We start from the raw sequence: 21,458 nt of genomic DNA on the forward strand, positions 1-21,458 counted from the left end.
CATGAACTTCGAGCTCACTCACATCACCACAAAGTTCCTCCAGCTGTGGGCATACACAATCATAACATGTTTCAGTGTGGAATCAATGATGGGTGAAAATTGCTCCCTCTGTGCATCCCTGCAGAGTGAAAGCTAAATAAGCCAATTTCCTGAATTACTTAGAACCGAGTATTTATTGCATCACAAACAGATATTTCCCACTTGTCAGAAAATGTAATAGAGCCAAGACACCAATTGCTGTTTGTTTTCTGCCACAAGTGCAGACTAAACGGAATGGATATTCAATAAACTGTGTTAAACTGAAGGATGCATTTTCAAAATGGTAAGGGCGGTAAATGAACAGGCAACATAAATGTCAGAGGGAATTATGGGTATGAACACCTTCTTTCTGCTACTGTATAAACCAGCCCCTGTTACAAATGTTCAGTGGCATAATGACTACATAGATGAGTTTTGCTCTCGGAAGTTCAAACACAGAAAGGCAACTGACATTTTCAATGTCAACAATTTGGAGGGCAATATTTTTCCTGATTTATGAGAATACCTATTATTTCAGCATGAATTGACCCGAAAAAAACCCAGCCAGAATAAAAGGTAAAAGACATGAAACGGTGAGAAAAATCCTTTTTAAAAACACTGATTCTACTGAAAAGGAAAATCTAGGACTCCTCTATTGTAATTAAATGAAGAGGAAGGTGGAGAAAAGGGATACGATGAAAATTCTCTCCCCGAATCATTCTGACTTCAAATCTTCTGGGGCCAAAAGACATGACTATAAACTGAGTGCTAGCCCCTCTGGCTTCTTCTTTCCTCTGTTTCCTGCTCCAGCTGCAATGGCATTTGAGACTGAAATTAGACCATCACCTCTATCACTTCCTTCTCTATCCAACTTTGGGTTTCCTAAGAAGTCATGCAATTATTAGAAAGACCTTAGAAGAGGAGCTGGTACAAGCATGGGATTATTTCAACGGTTGCACCTATCTGACTCTGGATCACATGTTTTTGGGGGAGAACTGGCCTTGCTGTATGTCTGGATATTCATCCACACATCTGTCTTTCTGGTGTTGGAGACCACTACAAGCCATGGTGACAGAGGAGTGGACAGCATTGCACAACTCTCACTGTGCCTCGCTTGTGATCTTTCTCTTTATGTGTGCCTGGGCTACTCTTACCCCTCACACCTATCCTTTCCCTACTGCTCAGCTCACTTCCTCTTTGGCAGCAGTGTGTTGTGAGAGTAGACTTTCTGATTACAATTTTCCTGTTGTGATGGATTCCTGTAACAGTCGTGTGAAGACCATCAAGTTAATAACCTTTTTGCCATTCTCAGGACCCAAGCCAAATGCCGTGCTTATCAGTATATCAGAATGAAAACGAGTGTCACAGTTTGGAATCTGCAGGAAGCAGTGTCCGAGACAGAGTTTAATGTTCAGGGTGTGCCCTCAAGATCACACTGGTGGGAAGGAGGGGAGAAAGTGGGATCTGGTGGAGGGAGAAGTTTGAGCTGTGACACAAGCTTGATAGCCGCAGCCACAAGGAGTTCTGGAGCAGAAATGACTCAGCAGAATTGTTCCACTTTGGGTGCAAATGGTTGGTCCTTTAATATCTCTCCTCCAGTCTTCATTAGCTGTGAGTCTTCCTGAGAAGGACATGCCTTTGATGAGGCGGCCCGCTGTAGCTGATGCGCTCCCAAAAGGACGGTAAGCTGGGAGCTGTTCCACTGAAACTCTCACCGCAGCTGGGGTAGTAAGTCCCTCCGCAAAGAGGGGTTTGAGCACCACATCTCCATGGGCACCACTACATATCTCTTAACCCTGAAAAATACTTATCATCATTCACACAGCAGATAGCCTTTATAAAGAGCATGACAGGCTACCTAGTATAAGTAGGTAGTATTAGCAAGTAGGTCACTTATATGTGGAATCTAAAGTGAACTTATTTACAAATCAGAAACAGATTCCCAAAGAAAACAAATTTATGGTTACTAACAGGGGAAGGGGTGCATAAGGGACAAATCAGGAGCTGGGATCAACAAAAAGAAACTACTATATATAAAAAATAGATAACCAACAAGGTCTAGCTGTAGAGCACAGGGAACTATATTCAATATCCTGTAATAAACAATATGGGAAAGAATATGAAAAAGAATATATATTCTGTTCACCAGAAACTAACACAACATTGTAACTATACTTCAATTTAAAAAAGAAAAAAATAGTTAAAGGAAAAAAAGAGACTACCAAGTAATACATTAAAAACCATTGGTTTAAAAAAAAAAAAATTGGTGATTTCAACAAGTGGTGCTGGGACAACTGGATATCCATAGGAAACAAACGCAAAAACCGTTCACCCAAACTTCTCACTTTATACAAATATTAACTCAAAATGGATCATGGACTTAAATAAAACATGACGAAACCATATGACTTTTAGAAAAAGACAAAGGAGAAAATTTTAAAGATCATAGGTTAGGCAAATAATACTTAAACAACACCAAAAGAATAAGCCATAAAACAAATCAATACATTAGATTTCATTAAATTAAAAAAATGTTTTCTCTGCAAAAGCCCATGTGAAAAGGATAAGAAGACAAGCTGCATGTAGGAGAAAATTTTTGCAAACCACGTATCTGACAAAGGATTAACAGCTAGAGAATATTAAAAATTCTCAAAAGTCAAGTTAAAATGGGCAAAAGATACAAATGAATAGACATTTCATTGAAAAGAATATACATATGTGTATAAATAAGCATGTGAAAAGATGCTCAAAATCACTAGTTATCAGGGAAATGCAAATGAAAACCACAACGGGACATCATTACTGGTCTACTGGATAGCTAAAACCAAAAAAAACAGAACACCAAATATTGGTGAGGATGTGGAGAAAGTAAATCAATTACATTTTGTTGTTGGGAAAAGAAAATGGTACATCTAATCTGGAAAACAGTTAGCAGTTTCTTTTAAAAAAAGAAGAAATATGCAACTATCATGTGACCAGCAATTACACTCCTGGGCATTTATTCCAGAAAAATGAAAACTTAGGTTTCTGCAAACATCTGTACACAAATGTCTATAGCAGCTTTATTTGTATAATAATATCAAAAAAAGAAAAAGAGAGAGAGAGAGAAAACAACCCAGATGTCTTTCAATACATGGCTGATTAAACTGTGGTGCATCCAACCATGGAAAACTACTCAGCTATAAAAAGAATTAACTATTATGTTCATTCAATGACAATTAAGAATTATCATAAGAATTGTCCAGGGAGTTATTCTATAAAAAAAAAAAGTCAACATCAAAAGGTTACACATGGTATGATTCCATTTATATAGCTGAGGGTGGGTGGGTCTGGCCTTTCTCATGTGCACATGTGTGTGTTTGTGTGTGTGTAGTCACTTCAGTCGTGTCCAACTCTTTGCAACCCTATGGACTGTATAGCCCGCCAGGCTCCTCTGTCCATGGGATTCTTCGGGCAAGAATACTGGAGTGGGTTGCCATGCCCTCCAACAGGGGATCTTTCTGACTCAGGGATCAAACCCGCGTCTCTTACGTCTCCTGCATTGGCAGGCATGTTCTTTGTTGTTGTTCAGTCGCTAAGTCAGAAAATAAAAATCTGTCTTTGTGACCCCAAGGACTGCAATACACCAGGCTTCCCTGTCCTTCACTATCTCCCAGAGTTTGCTCAAACTCATGTCCATTGAGTTGATGATGCTATCCAACCATCTCATCCTCTGTTGCCCACTTCTCCTGCCCTCAATTTTTCCCAGAATCAGGGTCTTTTCCAGTGAGTTGGCTCTTTGCATCAGGTAGCCAAAGTACTGGAGCTTCAGCATCAGTCCTTCCAATGAATATTCAGGATTGATCTGCATTACGATCAGCTGGTCTGATCTCCTTGCAGTCCAAGGGACTTTCAAAAGTCTTCTCCAGCACCACAATTCAAAAGCATTGATTTTTCAGGGCTCAGACTTCTTTATGGTCCAATGCTCACATCTGTACATGACTACTGGAAAAACCATAGCTTTGACTATATGGACTTTTGCTGACAGTGTGATATTTCTGCTTTTAAATATGCTGTCTAGGTTTGTCATAGCCTTTCCTTCCAAGGAGCAAACGTCTTTTAATTTCATGGCTGCAGTTACCATCCACAGTGATTTTGGAACCCAAGAAAATAAAAATCTGTCACTGCTTCCACTTTTCCCTCATCTTTTTGCCATGAAGTGATGGGACCGGATGCCATAAGCTTAGTTTTTTGAATGTTGAGTTTTAAGCTAGCTTTTTTCACTTTCTCCTTTCACTCTCATCAAGAGGCTTTTTAGTTTCTTTTTGCTTTCTGCTTTAGAATGGGATCATCTTCATATCTGGAGTTGGTGATATTTCTCCTGGCAATCTTGATTCCAGCTCGTGACTCATTTGAAATGCCTGGCATTTCGCATGATGTATTCTGCACATAAGTTAAATAAGCAGGGTGACATTATACAGCCTTGACATAGTCCTTTCCCAATTTTGAACCAGTTGGTTGTTCCATGTCTGGTTCTACCTGTTGCTTCTTGACCTGCATACAGGTTTCTCAGGAGACAGGTAAGGTGGTCTGGTATTTCCATCTCTTTGTAGTGATTCACAGTCAAGGGCTTTAGCGTAGTCAATGAAGCAGATGTTTTCCTGGAATTCCCTTGTTTTCTTTATGATCCAATGAATGTTGGCAATTTCATCTCTGGTTCCTCTGACTTTTCTAAACCCAGCTTGTACTGCTCAGTTCATGTACTGCTAAAGCCTATTTGAAGGATATTGAGCATAACCTTGCCAGTATGCGAAATGAGTGTAATTGTGCAGCAGTTTGAACGTTCTTTAGCACTGCCTTTCTTAAAGACTGGAATGAAAACTGATCTTTTCCCAATCCTGTAGCCACTGCTGAGTTTTATAAATTTGCTGACATACTGAGCACAGTACTTTAACAGCATCATCATCTTTTAGGATTTGAAATGGCTCAGCTGGAATTCTATAACCTCCACTAGCTTTGTCTATAGTAATGCTTCATAAGGCCCACTTGACATCACACTCCAGGATGTCAGGCTCCAGGTTAGTGACCACACCATCGTGGTTAATCCAGGTTATTAAGACTTTTTAATATAGTTCTTCTGTGTATTCCTGACCTTTTCTTAATCTCTTCTGCTTCTGTTAGGTCCCTCCCATTTCTGTCCTTTATTGTGCCCATCCTTTTAGGAAATGTTCCCTCAATAGCTTCAATTTTCTTGAAGGGATTTCTAGTCTTTCCCATTCTATTGTTTTCCTCTATTTTTCTTTGCATTGTTCACTTAAGAAAGCCTTCTCATCCCTCCTTGCTATTTTTTGGAACTCTGCATTCAGTTAGGTATATCTTTCCCTTTCTACCTTGCCTTTCACTTCTCTTCTTTTCTCAGCTACTTGTACAGCCTCCTCAGATAACCACTTTGCTGTCTTCCTTTTTTTTTCCCTTTGGGATGGTTTTGGTCACCACCTCCTGTGCAACATTACAAACCTCTATTTATAGTTCTTCAGGTACTCTGTCTACCAGATCTGAAAGTGTGGAAGTGAAAGTTGCTCAGTCATGTCCAACTCTTTGTGACCCCCAGGAGCCTGCGTGGCTCCTCCTCCTGTCCATGGAATTCTCCAGGCCAGAATACTGGGGTGGGTAACCATTCCCTTCTCCAGGGGATCTTCCTAACTCAGAGATTGAACCCAGGTCTCCCGCATTGCAGACAGATTCTTTACCATCTGAACCACCAGGGAAGCCCCAGATACTGGAGTGGGTAGCCTATCCCTTCTCTAGCAGATCTTCCCAACCCAGGAATCAAACTGGGGTCTCCTGCATTACAGGCAGATTCTTTACCAGCTCAGCTACCAGGGAAGCTCCTGAGCTACCAGGGAAGCCAGATCTAATCCCTTAAATCTATCCATCATTTTCACTGTATAATCACAAGGGATTTGATTTAGGTCATCTCTGAATGGCCAAGCACTTTTCCCTACTTTCAATACGAGTCAGAATTTTGCAATAAGGAGCTCATGATCTGAACTACCGTCAGCTCCAGGTCTTGTTTTTGCTGACTCGATAGAGCTTATCCATCTTCAGTAGCAAAGAATATAATCAACATGATTTTGGTATTGACCATCTGGTGAGGTCCATGTGTAGAGTTGTCTCTAGTGTTATTGGAAGAGGGTGTTTGCTATGACCAGTATGTTCTCTTGACAAATCTCTGGTAACCTCTGCACACTTTATTTTGTACTCTAAGGCCAAACTTGCCTGTTACTCCAGGTTATCTCCTGACTTCCTACTTTTGCATTCCAATCTTCTAAGATGAAAAGGACATCTTTTTTTTGGTGTCAGTTCTAGAAGGTCTTGTAAGTCGTCATAGAACTGGTCAACTTCAGCTTCTTCAGCATTAGTGGCACAGACTTGGATTACTGTGATGTTGAATGATTTGTCTTGGAAGCAAACCAAGGTCATTCTGTTGTTTTTGAGATTGCACCTAAGTATTGCATTTCAGATTCTTGTTGACTGTGAGGGCTACTCCATTTCTTCTAAGGGATTTTTGCCCACAGCAGTAGACATAATGGTCATCTGAATTAAATTTGCATATCCCCATCCATTTTAGTTCACTGATTCCTAAAATGTCGATGTTCACTCTTGCCATCTCCAGCTTAACCACATCCAATTTACCTCAATTCATGGACTTAATATTCCAGGTTCCTATGCAATATTTTTCCTACAGCCCAAAGTCCTACATTGGACTTTACTTTCACCACCACACATATCCACAACTGAGCATCATTTCTGCTTTGGCCCAGACTCCTCATTCTTTCTGGAGCTATTAGTAATTGCCCATTGCTATTCCCCAGTAGCATATTGGAAACTTCTGACCTGAGGGGGGGTGGGCGCTCATGTTCTGGTGTCGTATCTTTTTGCCTTTCCATACTGTTCATGGGGTTCTCGTGGCAAGAAAACTGGAATGGTTTGCCATTCCCTCCTCCAGTGGACCACATTTCATCAGAACTCTTCACTGTGACTTGTCCATCTTTGGTGACCCTGCGTGGCATGGCTCATAGCTTCATTGAGTTACGGAAGCTCCTTCACCACGACAAGGTTATGATCCATGAAGGGCTCTCCCAACATAATATCTGCTTAGTCAAAGTAACTGGTGAGAAGGTCACCAGAAAGAAGTGGATTTGGAAATAGGGCAACAGGTTGGCCTGGAACTCTTGTGGGATGAGCTCTCAGATCACCATCAAAGTACAGGGAGGTAATGATTGGAGAAGTTCTGGCCCAAGCATTGACTGAGGTTAGTGTAGGAAGGACTGCCCAGCTATAGATTGCATCAACAGATTTTGTGCCTCCCAAGAAGACACAGTCCAGGAACTCCGGGGTGGTGTGGAATTAAAAATGGAGCAGCAGGATTCCTCCACTACAAGCAGCACCCAGAGGCCAGGTAGATGGCTAATTCCAGCTTGGATGTGTTGCCATGGTCACGGCCTGCTCCACCACCAGCAGAAGCAAGGTGATGCTACCCCCAGAGTGGGGGAAGATCACGAAATCCCACAGCTCTAGGCACTGCTGTATCAGTTGCTGAATAGATTTAAGTATTGGATCAATGGTGATTTAATTTTTTTTTTACTGTGCAGCAGCCATAGGCATCTATGAGAGCAGGCTTCAGGTCCATAAAGTCTTGTGGGTGTACACTTGCCAGTTCAACTTTCTGAAGGTGCTGCAGGACTTGCTTTCATATTCTTAGGTTTGATACTGAACTCAGTACCACGGGACTGGGACTGTACTTCATGCAATAGAGTCCTCAATAACCAGTCTGGCCCTTACAGAAAGAGATGCCCTCTGTATAGATATGGTCTGATAGATGGAGATGTTAGAGAGTCAGTTTCTGCAAACACACTGCAAGTCTCTAGCAATACGCTGAATTCCTGGGACAGGGCTTTTATATGTTCTTCTCTTCCCTAACGTAGTTATCAATTGGATCAGATATAATAAAAATACTTATCAGTTATTGATATGCCCCAAAAGATAGTAAGTTGCCTTTTCCCCCCTCAATCACAGAGGACACCATCCCTATCCTCAAGGAGCTTCCAGTGTAGTTGGAAGAATATTCAATAATGTCCATTAAAAAGTCACAACAATTAGACAAGGCTGAGAATCTGAGTACCAGATGAGTGCCAGAAACTCTCTGGGCTGGGCGGCTTAGAGGAGAGAGAAAGAGGCTACAGAGAGAGTAGAATCAGGGAAGGAGAGCGAGGAACTGCATCTAAAATAAAGGGTAATATATTACAGTGTGTGCGCGATGCATGCTAAGTTGCTTCAGTCAGGTCCAGCTCTTTGTCACCCTATGGACTGTAGCCCGCCAGGCTCCCCTGTCCATGGGATTCTCCATGCAAGAATAGTGGGGTGGGTTGGCATCTCCTCCACCAGAGGATCCTCCTGACCCAGGGATCAAACCTGTGTCTCCTGGGTCTCCTGCATTGGCAGGTAGGTTCTTTACCACTAGGGCCACCTGGAAAGCCCAAAATATTAGAGTAGGTTCAATGAAGCGGGAGCCTTATTTCAATCCATTGTTTCTTAGTGCCTAGAAGAGAGTGGTGGGATGGCATCACAGACTCAATGGACATGAGTCTGAGCAAACTCCCAGAGATGGGTAAGGACAGGGAAGCCTGGAGTGCTGCAGTCCATGGGGTCGCAAAGGCTGAGACACCACTGAGTGACTGAACAAAACAACAAAGAACAGAGTGGGCACGTAGTGGGCAAATGGTAAATAGGAAAGAATGAGCAGTAGGCAGTGATAGCAATACAAACGCAGACAGTATCTGATGGCTAAAAGACTTGAAAGCAGGTCAAGAAATTTTGATATTTACATTCGTGATGTCCCCTCAAGAACTCTTAAGTATCTAAACGCTGACTCTTCTCACCCCTCCCTTGGGTACAGAGAGCGGGGATGGACGGGGGCTGCTGGTATTGGTCACTCCTGTAACTCCAGGGTCTGGAGTAGTGCCCCGCATTATCAATGAATACCGACTGACTAAAAGGTCAGTCGCCCTCTCCCTCTGGCTACCCACCTGCGGGCAAGGGCCGGCCACAGGCCACTCCGCTCCTCCACCAAAGCATTTCCATTCGAGAATGCAACATTTACTGAATGCTAGCCGGGCTCTTTCTGGGCAAGTCGCGCCTCAGTCCCCAAGGTACTGCTAGGTACTAGTCCAGTGCCCAGCACCTGACACTCAAAATCAGCGGATGATGCATTAATACAGTCATTATTGAAGCTGGTTACCACCTAACGCTGCCGGACGAGTCTCACCGGATTCCTGCAAGTGGACGGTCCCGCCTAGCGCTCAGAGAAGCGCGCGTCAGACAAGATGACGCCTGCGTGGCTGGTGGGTGGGACGGCATGGCCCGGCACGCGCACGCGCGCTACCGCGCCGTCCTGTCCTGCAAGTGGGCGGGCGACGCATGCGCGGGCGGCGGCCTTAAGGCGGCCGCTGCCCCAAGCATCCCAGTCGGCCTGTCAGCCGGCTAGGAGGTACTGTCTGACAGTGGCGCGGCAGCCATGGCGGCAGAGGAGGATGGGGTGGACTCGGCGGACGCGAGCGAGAGGTCAGTCCAGCGGGGCCTGCGTCTGGCTCGGGCGCGCGGGCAGTGCTAAGGACTCTAACCTGCCCGGTCGTTCGGTTGTCCCTCCCCGGCGCGAATCCGCGCGGCGCGGGGAAGAGAAGCCTCTGGCCCCGCTCTGCCCTCAGCGGGCGCCCTTTCGGGTCTGAATGTGACCCTGGCTGCGCCAGGAGGCCGCTTGACCCCCACGCCGACGGGTCCCGCGGGGTCGTGTGAGCGGCTCCGCCGGGCGGCCGCGGGAGTGGCTGGCACCCAGCCCTGCTGAGGTCAGTTTTGCGGCAGAGACGGCTGCGGACCCCAGCCCTACCCCAGCTGGACCCACGGGCACTGAGCGGCGTCGCTGCACTTGACTCGAATCACGGGAAACGGCCGAGTCACTCTGTCCGCTTCCGAGCGCGGCTTCCGACCTCAGTTAAGCGCTGCGCTCGGCGCAGCCGGGAGCGAGGGTGAAAGTGCAGTCCGGCTGGGTGTCTCCGGAGCCTGAGGAAGGGGCGGCGCTTCCTCGGAACAGTGATGGACCGAGAGTCCAGGTTCACCCCAGAAGCCGCGGGTCGGAAGGGGCTGTCGGGGGGAGGCTGAACGCAGAGTAGGGGAAAGGGGCTGGGGGAGTGAGTCTAAGGCTTTAGTTTTCAGAAAATGTGTAATTTGCCCGATAGTTTACAGAAAGAAAGTTAACACGATATGGATAGCAAGTTCACTCAATGATCTTTCAAACAGAGATCTTCCTTTGCTTGCAAGTGTTCTGGTTTTACTGGAGAAATGTGTGTGTTTGCTCTTCAGAAGACACATGTGTAGAAACCTTTATGAAAGTGGGAGAAAGATGTCTAGTGGGAAGCTTTTCTAAAAAAATTTTATTCATTGAAGTACAAGTGATTTGCTATATTGTGTTCAGGTGTACATTAAAGTGATTCAGTGCAGGAAAAAACATATATATATATATATATATTCTTTTCAGATTCTTTTCCATTATAGGTTATTACAAGGTATTGAAAATAGTTCCCTGTGCCGTACAGTAGGTTCTTGTTTATCTGTTTTATTTATAGTGGTGTGTATCTGTTAATCCTAAGCTCCTAATTTATCCCTCCTCCCTTTCCCTTTCGGTATTCATAAATTTGTATTCTATATTTGAGTCTGTTTCTGTTTTGTAAATAAGTTCATTTTTATAATTTTTTTTTTTTATTTCACATGTAAGGGATATCCTGTGATACCTGTCTTTGATTTTGTTCCGTTAGTATGGTGATCTCTAGGTCCATCCATGTTGCTGCAAATGACGATTTTTCATTCTTTTTTTAAGGTCAGTGTTCCCTTGTGTGTATGTGTGTGTATATATACACCACATTTTCTTTATTCATTCATCTGTTGATGGACATTTAGGTTACTTTCCTGTCTTCCAGGACTTATAAATAGTGCTACTGTGAATATTGAAGTGCATATATCTTTTGAAATTAGAGTTTTCATCTTTTCTAAATATATCCCCAAGAGTGGGATTGCTGGATCATATGTTGTTTTTAAGGAACCTCCATGCAGTTTTCCATAGTGGATGCACCAGTTTACATTCCCATCAACAGTTAGGAGGGTTCCAATGAGAAACTTTTTGATATACAAATATATTGTTTATTTTATTGTTTTCTATCTGTAGTTTCGTGCACTTGGCAGTAGATGAAAAGCAGTTAATTAGTGGAAAAATTACATTGCTATGAACATTATTGTATTATTTCTCAAGGCCAGTCACTCAGATTGGAAAGTAAATAAACTTATATGCTAATCCCCCTATGTGTTTAATATTTTGACAACAGTTCTACTTCAGATCCTGGGAGAAGTTTGCGTTATGAAACATAACCTAAGTGATAGAGGATAATATAAAGTCCCATGATAGATGGGGTGTTTGGAAAGATGACAGAAGGGAAAAGTTGTGAAATACTAGAAACTAGGTTCTTCCCTTGACTTTTGTTTATATGAGTCACTCACTTCACTTCACAAGTCTGTTGTTTTGGTTTTTGATGAACTTACTTGTTGAGGAAAGGTGCCTAATGTCATGTGATCACATGTAGGAACCTGTTAGCTTATCACCATCTAGTTCGTCTCATTTTTGGCTCTGAGACTACTTTTATGGGGTCTCTTTGGCCTCCATGTTGTTGGGAGGCTTGTGAGTCCAGGGCACAACCAGGAAAGGAATTTGCAGTTTTGGTTGACAGCAGGAGGTCCCTGTAGATAGACTGTAAACTATCCTTAGCAGCTGACCAGTCATAGGCCCTTGTTAGAGGCGGGCCTCTTTGGTGCTCTTGATGATACACTTGAGCAGTATCCAGTATATAAGCTGGTGTGGCCTTGTGAACTCTACTAATCAAGTACCTGCTTATGCTGGGTGTTCCATAATGTATTCCTATTAAACCTTAAGGTTGAACTTATGTGCTAGGTATTACTGTACCCATTTTTCAGGTGCAACTGCAGCTGGGACTACAGCTGGCACTCCACCAGTGCGTAGTGGGAGTAGATAGGAGCTCCCTCGGTATCGGGATTTAGTCTAAGGAGCTTTCCCACATCTCTGCTTGCTTCTCACTGGGATTGGGCTTACTAGGATGTTTAGTTCTTATTTCCTTTGCTTCACTGATACTTTGTTATTTTTTTTTTTAAATTGGTTAATCAGCAGTCCAACTGTCCCAAGAACAAAGTGGATTGTGAAAAAATTGAAGTCTTTGAATCAGGTTCCTTATTCTTAAGACATTTCAGGTTTAGATGGGGCAATGATATTAACAAAGGAAACAATTCTAAAACAGTCATTTGAAGGCTTTTTGTTCTTCACTTGCTAAATCATGTCCAATTCTTTGCAGTCCTTTTAACTGTAGCCCCCCAGGTTCCTCTGTCCATGGAATTTCCCAGGCAGGAATACTGGAGTGAGTTGCCATTTCTTTCTCCAGGGGGGTCTTCCGGACTCAGGGATCAAACCCACATATCCTGGTTTGCAGACGGATTCTTTACCACTGAGCCACGCTGAGAAGCCACAAAGGCTTTTTGGATCATATGATTCTTATCCTTTCCTTCCTAGTGTAGACGGACATGCCTCGGAGCCATTTGGTTTTCAACATCTAATCCTTTTCAGTTGCAGTACAGTTGAGAAAGCAATACGTAACAAGAGTTAGATAGACATCTGTTAATTACTGCAAGGTTTGTCCCAGAGAATGTTTACGTATCAGTTGGGTTTAGAGGAAAGCTGTCATGGAATTGCCTGGTTGCAGCGTAGACCATAGACTAGCCAATTTGCTGTGGTGGTCTATAAAATTTCAAGAATTTTGCCAACAGTTGGCAACTTGAAATCAGTCATGGTGGTTGTACTTACATCATGGAAATCATCAAATAGTATCAATAAGGGATTTTTTCCCCCTTCCTCTCCAGTTGGGTTTACCCTTCTGGATTTTCATTAGAGTTTGATTGTGGTTTTTTGCCTTGGAGATAAGATAGAGAAATCCACTCTCCTATCTTTTAAAAGACTTCTCAGATCAGTGACCCCTCTCTGTTGCCATCTCCCCTTTCCAAATCCTTAACTCTTGACTTCTTAAAAATCACAGAACTCCTCAGTGTCACATTCCAGTGGACTTCTATTTTTCTTAATACTTACCTTTCTTGGGTCCTTTTTAGTGTTTGACACTAAAGATAGCTACTCCCTTTGGAGACTTTTATCAGACATTCTAATTCTTATGACATTTTGCTTCTTGTCTTACCTGAGACCAGTAGTTAATTTTGTTTTTTACCCCCATTCACTCTCTGAGATTCTGTCTCCATCTGTGTTTTCATTGTGTTGTTTACTCACAACTGCTTGAGCTATCCTGTCTGTAGGGAGGGCTCAGAACTCCTTAGGATGAAGCCTTCTTCAGTACTCTAGTGATGTTTCTAATTGCATATCAAATTGTGTATCTAATTGCATATCAAATTGTTTGCAACTGGTTTCTCAAATGAAACAAGTCCCAACCAGGATCTCATTTGCACCTCCTTCCCTTGAACTAAACCATACGAAAAGCTCAGTGCATCTCCTTGACTTCCTGTTTTTGTTAGGGTACTTAGGTATTACCAGATAATCACGATGGTGTGATCACTCACCTAGAGCCAGACATCCTGGAATGTGAAGTCAAGTGGGCCTTAGGAAGCATCACTACGAACAAAGCTAGTGGAGGTGATGGAGTTCCAGTTGAGCTATTTCAAATCCTAAAAGATGATGGTGTGAAAGTGCTGCATTCAATATGCCAGCATATTTAGAAAACTCAGCAGTGGCCACAGGACTGGAAAGGTCAGTTTTCATTCCAATCCCAAAGAAAGGCAATGCCAAAGAATGCTCAAAGTACCACACAATTGCACTCATCTCACACACTAGCAAAATAATGCCCAAAATTCTCCAAGCCAGGCTTCAGCAGTACGTGAACTGTGAAATTCCAGATGTTCAAGCTGGTTTTAGAAAAGGCAGAGGAACCAGAGATCAAATTGCCAACATCCTTTGGATCATCGAAAAAGCAAGAGAGTTCCAGAAAAACATCCATTTCTGCTTTATTGACTTTGCCAAAGCCTTTGACTGTGTGGATCACAACAAACTGTGGAAAACTTCAAGAGATAGAAATACCAGACTACCTGACCTGCCTCTTGAGAAATCTGTATGTAGGTCAGGAAGCAACAGGTAGAACTGGACATGGAACAACAGACTGGTTCCAAGTAGGAAAAGGAGTACGTAAAGTTTGTATATTGTGACATTGCTTATTTAACTTATATGCAGAGTACATCATGTGAAATGTCAGGCTAGATGAAGCAGAAGCTGGAATCAAGATTGCTGGGAGAAATATCAATAACCTCAGATAGGCAGATGACACCACCCTTATGGCAGAAAGTGAAGAGGAACTAAAGAGCCTCTTGGTGAAAGTGAAAGAGGAGAGTGAAAAAGTTGGCTTAAAGCTCAACATTCAGAAAACTAAGATCATGGCACCTGGTCCCATCACTTCATGGCAAATAGATGGCGAAACAGTGGAAAGAGTGGCTGACTTTATTTTTTTGGGCTCCAAAATCACTACAGATGGTGACTGCAGCCATGAAATTAAGACACTTGCTCCTTGGAAGGAAAGTTATGACCAACCTAGACAGCATATTAAAAAGCAGAGACATGACTTGCCAACACAGGTCCATCTAGTCAAAGCTATGGCTTTTCCAGTGGTCACGTATGGATGTGAGAGTTGGACTATAAAGAAAGCTGAGCACCGAGGAATTGATGCTTTTGAACTGTGATGTTGGAGAAGACTCTTGAGAGTCCCATGGACTGCAAGGAGATCCAACCAGTCCATCCTTAAGGAGATCAGTCTTGAGTGTTCAATGGAAGAACTGATGTTGAAGCAAAACTCCAATACTTTGGCCACCTGATGCAAAGAGCTGACTGATTTGAAAAGACCCTGATGCTGGGAAAGATTGAAGGCAAGAGGAAAAGGGGATGACAAAGGATGAGATGGTTGGATGGCATCACCGACTCAATGGACATGAGTTTGTGTAAACTCCGGGAGTTGGTGATGGACAGGGAGGCTTTGTGTGCTGCAGTTCATGGGGTCACAAAGAGTTGGACATGACTGAGTGACTGAACTGAACTGAACTTAGGTATTTAGGTTCTTCTGGTCCTCCAGATTAAGAGATGTGGTACTGTCTTTTCACTCTCCATCCCTCACCTCCATTGATCCAAACACAGAATTTATTACCATGTCCAGTAGCCTCTAAGTCCAGCATCACCTTTCCAGCCCCATTGTCACCTGGGGGCCCCTTGGTTCAGACTCTCATTACTCCCTTTTCTGAATTATTGCAGGTTTTAGGTACATGTTCTGTGCCTATGCTTTCCACATAACTTATGTCTTTTAGTTACTTTTACACCCCCAGGAGGCGCAGTCTTATATGTAGCACAGCCACCCACAGTAGAGGGCTTCCCAGGTGGCTCAGTGGTAAAGAATCCGCTGCCAGTGCAGAAGATGCAGGAAATGTGGGTTCGATTCCTGGATCGGGAAGATCCCCTGGAGAAGGAAATGGCAACTCACTCCAGTATTCTTGCCTGGAAAATTCCTTGGACAGAGGAGCCTGGAGGGCTACAGTCCATGGGGTGGCAAAGAGTCAGACACTGTGAGCACTCATGCAGTCAGTCGCACACACAGTGTGGTCTTATTATATGTCCTCAGCCTGACTTCCAAGCTCTTTGCAGGCAGTGAGGCTGCTAACTTTGGAGTCTTATTTCCTTCCTGTGCTCTGGGCTCAAGCCAAGCTGTGTCTTTCATTGTTTCCTACACATGTTCCTTGCTTACCTCCCATTTTGCCATGAATTGGTTCAAGTTGACTTCTCTGACCCTAAACAGATGGTGATCTCCCTTCTTTTAAGATCCGTGGGTGTTTTCCTACACTTTCTTTATGGCGCCTCCATCATGTCCTGTAGTATCGTTTTTCTGCACTTGTTTTGTCAGATCATTGAAGACAAAGCTTTTGTGTTACTCAAGTGTCTGGTTGAGTCCAAAGGGGCTTTATAAATAGAAAATTTCAATAAAATTTTAAGAATTAAACATTTCAACTGTTTTAAATTTATGCTGACACAAACATTATGATAAAAAATGTCCTAGTACTTGATTATTCATTTTGCAGTTGATTTAAATTTTTTCATTCCAAAATATCAAAGTACATCAATAGATACTGTTATAAGAAATTCAAAGTTTAAATTTGACTAGGATGAGTTTGGGCAGTTAGAATCATAAACGTAAATTATCTCAGAGAATTGTGAATATGGTTCTTCTCCTCGACCTTGGATGAACCAACAGGGAACCATGCTTCACTGTTTAGCCTGTTCTCCAAAATGTCAGTTACAGACCAGCAAATGCAGATGTCATTCCTGTGACAGAGAACCTAACAAAAGATTTTAAAGTCCCATGGGTGGTACACTTAGTATAAACAACACTGACTAATACATTTCAGAATCAAATGTGCCTCTGAATGAGTCCTTAAAGTCTGTATTATTTATTATAGACATTCAGAAACATTTTATAGTTAGATTTTTGGTCTAATTGCATAGTTCTGTAATTTCTCACTCTTGATTGTGAATCATGAAATAATTGTCTAGAAAAGTGTTTTGTTTTTTTTTCTTAAAGTTTATTCAGTTTGAGACTAGGATCTTTAGTTTTTCATTTTCTTTATGTAGTGGATAAACTCATTTCAAAACTAACAACAAAATGTAACTTGGATTTATTAAGCAATGTAAAATCTAAAAGCTCCACGTGTAGCTTCTTAGTTATGTATGTTGGATGATGATGGATGTCTGGTTCCCCCAGAATGGCTTTCTTACTGTGTGCAAGAAGGTATGAAGCAATTGGGAGAAAAGATTGCCAGCACATGGAAAAAGTTATAGGTTAGGAAAATAACCTTAAAAATTGTACAAAAATATTTTTAAATAGAAAAAAATGAAAAAAAAATAGTTACAGGTTAAAAAGTTAAAAGAATGCTAATTAATGTGTTGAAATATTAATATATTCAAGAGCCTATGTTGTCATTGATCTAATGGTTATGATAATTTGCCTTCCTAGTATCATTTATTTAAAATAAAGTGCCATGTTAATCACTTAAATTATGACTTGTGTGAGACATACTCTTTTTTTTTCTTCTTCTTCTTCTTTTCCTGGGTAGGATTTAAGAAGTCATTTCCCAGGAAAAAAAGGTCTTCATTTGCCCAAGGGTTATCATTTTCAGTCTGGAAGTTTTCAGTCATTCACTGGTTAAGGAATTATTTCAGAGGAATACATATATTCATAACTCTAATCAGTTTGGATATTTATAATAAAAATAAAAACCTCATAGTTTCTCTAAATGAGGTAGATAGAATACTTGCTTAGAGTAGCTTATAGAGAGCAGTAATAAACATACTTTTCTTTCTTGATAGTACCAGTCAGGATAGGCCATTTTAAACAAACCTGTAATATAATGAAATTCTCTTTACTTGTAACCTAATTAGAAATGTTATTTAAGTAGCCAAAACTATGTGGAAACTGACCAGACTTCTGTATATTTTCTTCAGAATACTTTGGAACCTTTTTCACTGTTTCACAATATTTACAGTTTGTGCAATTCATATTTAGTAATACTATGGATAGTCAAATGCCTTAGAGAAGAAAACAGGAATTACTAGGAAACTTAAATGTTGATAGCCTAGGATACAAGTACAATGTTAATGCTATTTTTAAAAAAAGAGAGAGAGAGAAAGAGTACATAGAAAATTCAGGGGAAAAGTTTCAGTTTTTTTTTTTAGAACTCGGGGTACTTAAAATCAGATTCTTGAGTTAACAAACTGTTCATAAGCACATCTTATTTGGCTTTCCTTAGAGTTGCCACCTTTGGTATAGTGTTTTAAAGCTTTTCTTACTCAGAAGTCTGCTCACTAAAAGTATTGTTTACATGTTACAGGTTGCAAAGCAAGTTTATTTAGTATTTTCTTTAGATGCTTTAGGGCTTGAGTCCTCAGCCTTCCTAATGAGGTTGGTTCTCAATAGATAAGTCAGTGTATGATAAAATCTTCCTGATGCCATAGATAGATAGAGTCCCTATCATGAATGTCTTATCTTTATATTACAGCTGACACTTCTCATCTCTTCTGAAGTCAGGGCCTCAGCAACGTATGATGGTGTTTACTGTTCATCTGCTTATTAGAGAAGTAAATTTTTGCTTTTCTGTGCATTTCCCAAGGTTCTGAGGAGGCAGCCCTGTATCTTGTCCACTGTGTCATGGCCGTGGTAAATTGGATTGCTCTTTTGGATTTTGTGCCCTCAGAAGTGTGGCTGGACACCTGACAGACTGCAGACTGTGTGCTTAGTCCCAGTCTCATCTTGCGCACAGTAAGCCGAGAAATGCAGAAAGAGCTCGGAATGGCATAGGAGATTTTGTGGAAGAGGCAAAGGGTTTCTTTGAAGATGAGGTCAATTTACCCCAAAGAGAGGAAGTGAGGTTGGATGGGCGTTCTAGAGAGTTGAATCATAGAGGTTGCCAGCTAAGGTGTGGGAACTCAGGAGCAAAAGCTTATAAACTGAAGGGAGGAAAAGGTAGACCCTTGCTGTCACTCTTTAAAAATGTGCTTTTGAGCCTATTATGCACTAACACTCAATCCTGTAGAATAACTCTAAGAAAAAAATTAAGGCACTTTATATAAAACATTGTCATCTAGTTAAGGCAAAAACGGATTAGACAGAAACATGAGGGCCAAGGGAAGAGAGGTATCTTTACAGTTCCATTAACAGTGAAGATAAACTTGTACTGTATTTTGTTAAATATGTATTTTTCAGTTTAAATACACTTTAGAAAAACTCCACTTAAAAAAAATTATCTGCTTTGTTGAAAAAGCTGCTGTAAAAAACCTGGAGAGTTATTATTGGCCCCTCTTGTGGTTGAAGAGCCCTTGTTTTTAATGTAATGCAATAAAAAGCCTTGCAAACATAAAAACATGATTTTGCCCCTTTTCTTTGAGTTAAGGCAATCACTGGGAGGCAAAATGCATAGACAAGACAATCGTATCCCTTAAAAATTGGTTTTGTGATGAGTGATGAATAGGTGAAGGTAGGCATGATTCCTGTATTAACGGCTGCCACACCACATTTTAAACTCTAGTGCCTTGTGCATAGTAGGCATTCAAAAACTGAAATTTTTCATGTATAATTTGAATACTGAAACAAAGATTGCATTTGTGTTTCCTCTGCCCCAATGTGTCTATGTTGTGAGGGGGAACAATAGTAGATTATAGTTCATTTTACTTGTATTTGTTGTTTTTGTTGTAGAAAGAAAGAAAGAAAGTGAAGTCACTCAGTCGTGTCTGACTCTTTGAGACCCCATGGACACCAGGCTCCTCTGTCCATGGGATTTTCTAGGCAAGAGTACTGGAGTGGGTTGCCATTTCCTTCTCCAGGGAACTTCCTGACCCAGGGATCGAACTCAGGTCTCCCCCATTGTAGACAGACGCTTTACCGTCTGAGCCACCACTGGCCTCTGATTCTCTTAGGCCAAGAACTGTGCTATTATTGAGGGATATTTGCTGAAAAAAATTAATGAAATTGAGTTGTGAGTAACTTCCTATTGGTACTAATTCATGTACTTGTGGCTAGACATAGGTGTTGATGACCATCTTGTCAAGAACTTTTTTTTTTAATTTTAAGCTCTGAAGAGCATGAGATTCTTTTAGTTGCCTGTTAAGCTGCAACTAAAAAACAATAGTTTTAGTTGCAGCTTAGCAGGCAGTTGAATAAATTGAAAATTTCATTGCTGAAGACTTCAGTTGTTTTTCCTTTATAATTTGTCAGTCGTTTACATATTTGCAAATAATCTGATAGTAGTAATGCTTTCTGTTATCTTGATACCTTGATAATAAGTTATAGGTAGCATTTTTCAGAGTTGCCTAGAGGTCTTGCTGCTCCTAAACTGCTAAGTCACTTCAGTCGTGTCCGACTCTGTACGACCCCATAGACAGCAGCCCACCAAGCTCCTCCATCCATGGGATTTTCCAGCAAGAGTACTGGAGTGGAGTGCCATTGCCTTCTCCGGCCTAGAGGTCTTACCTCCTGTTAATTCAGAAGCTTTGAAACCGGTTGCAGAGAATGTTAGATTGGAGCCTCATTTTAATATAGGCTGTTATGGATATTCTGTTCTATCCTTCTTTTTTATTACTGAGGCATAATTGACATATATCTTTGTATTTGTTTCAGGGGTATAACATAATGATTTGGTATTTTTATATATTGTGAAATGATCATCACAGTCCTAGTCTAGTTAACCATGCAAAGTTATAGAATTTTTTTCTTGTGATGACAACTTTTTTAGATTTGCTCTCTTAGTAGCTTTCAAATACAGTACAGTATCAGTAACTATGGTTGCCATGCTATACATTGCATCCCCATGACTTATTTTATAGCTTATTTTATGGCTTCCTTATTTTATAGCTTATTTATATTTTACTCCCTTCACCCATTTTTCCCACTCTCCTCCTCTGTCAACCACCAGTTTACCTCTGAGCTTTATTGTTGTTATAGTTGTTTTGAAAGATTCCACATGTAAGTGAGATCATATGAATTTGTCTTTCTCTGTCTGACTTAATTCACTTAGCATGATACCCCTAGGTTCACCCATGTTGTACAGATGTTAATATTTCACTCTTTACGGCTGAATAATATTCCATTGTGCATATGTTTTGTGTAACATACACTCTTTCTCTATCAGTTTGTTGATGAACACTTAGGTTTTTTCCCATATCTTGGCCATTGTATTATAGATTACGCTTCAGTGAACCCTGGGGTGCATATATCTTTTCAAGTTACTTTTTTTTGTCTTCAGATAAATACCCAGAAGTGAAACTGCTGGATCCTAGGGTAGTTTTATTTTTTGAGGAAACTTCATACTGTTTTCCACCAACAGTGTGCAAGGGTTCCTTTTTCTCCATATTATCTCTAACATTTTTTCTTTCTTACATTTTGATACTAGCCATTCTAACAAGTGTGAGAGGATATCTCATTACGGTTTTGGTTTACATTTTTCCGATGTTAGTGATCTGAGCATCTTTTCATCTGTCTCTTTGCCATCTGTATGTTGTCTTTGGCAAAAGGTGTATTCAGATCCTCTGCCCAGTTTTTAACTGGACTTTTTTTTTTTTTTTTTGCTGTTGAGTTGCATGAGTTCTTTATGTATTTTGGATATTGACCTCTTATCAAATTTATGATTTTCAGATATTTTCTCCAATTTTGTAGGTTGCCTTTTCGTTTTGCTGAGGGTTTCCTTTGCTGCACAGAAGCCTTTTAGTTTGA

General features: G+C 41.3%; 1 protein-coding gene and 1 long non-coding RNA gene across 3 annotated transcripts in view; one reads left to right on the plus strand and one right to left on the minus strand.

Moving 5' to 3' along the window:
* Positions 1-1,395: 1,395 nt before the first annotated feature.
* LOC112581104 lies at positions 1,396-9,373 on the minus strand. Its single transcript, XR_003105507.3, has 2 exons — positions 9,087-9,373; positions 1,396-1,814 (listed from the first exon to the last, which is right to left on the minus strand). It is a non-coding gene; the product is annotated as an uncharacterized LOC112581104 (long non-coding RNA).
* Positions 9,369-21,458, plus strand: part of ABHD5 (abhydrolase domain containing 5, lysophosphatidic acid acyltransferase) — a 41,614-nt gene continuing 29,524 nt past the window's right edge. The window contains exon 1 of one of the 2 annotated variants that reach the window (XM_025271897.3): positions 9,369-9,621. In XM_025271897.3, coding sequence (XP_025127682.2) covers positions 9,384-9,621 — 238 coding nt within the window. In that variant the 5' untranslated portion in view covers positions 9,369-9,383. The remainder of the gene's footprint in view (positions 9,622-21,458) is intronic. The other variant, XM_006071224.4, reaches the window with a different exon arrangement.

Source organism: Bubalus bubalis, chromosome 21 (assembly GCF_019923935.1).
Source record: "Bubalus bubalis isolate 160015118507 breed Murrah chromosome 21, NDDB_SH_1, whole genome shotgun sequence".
NCBI classification, from domain to species: Eukaryota; Metazoa; Chordata; class Mammalia; order Artiodactyla; family Bovidae; genus Bubalus; species Bubalus bubalis.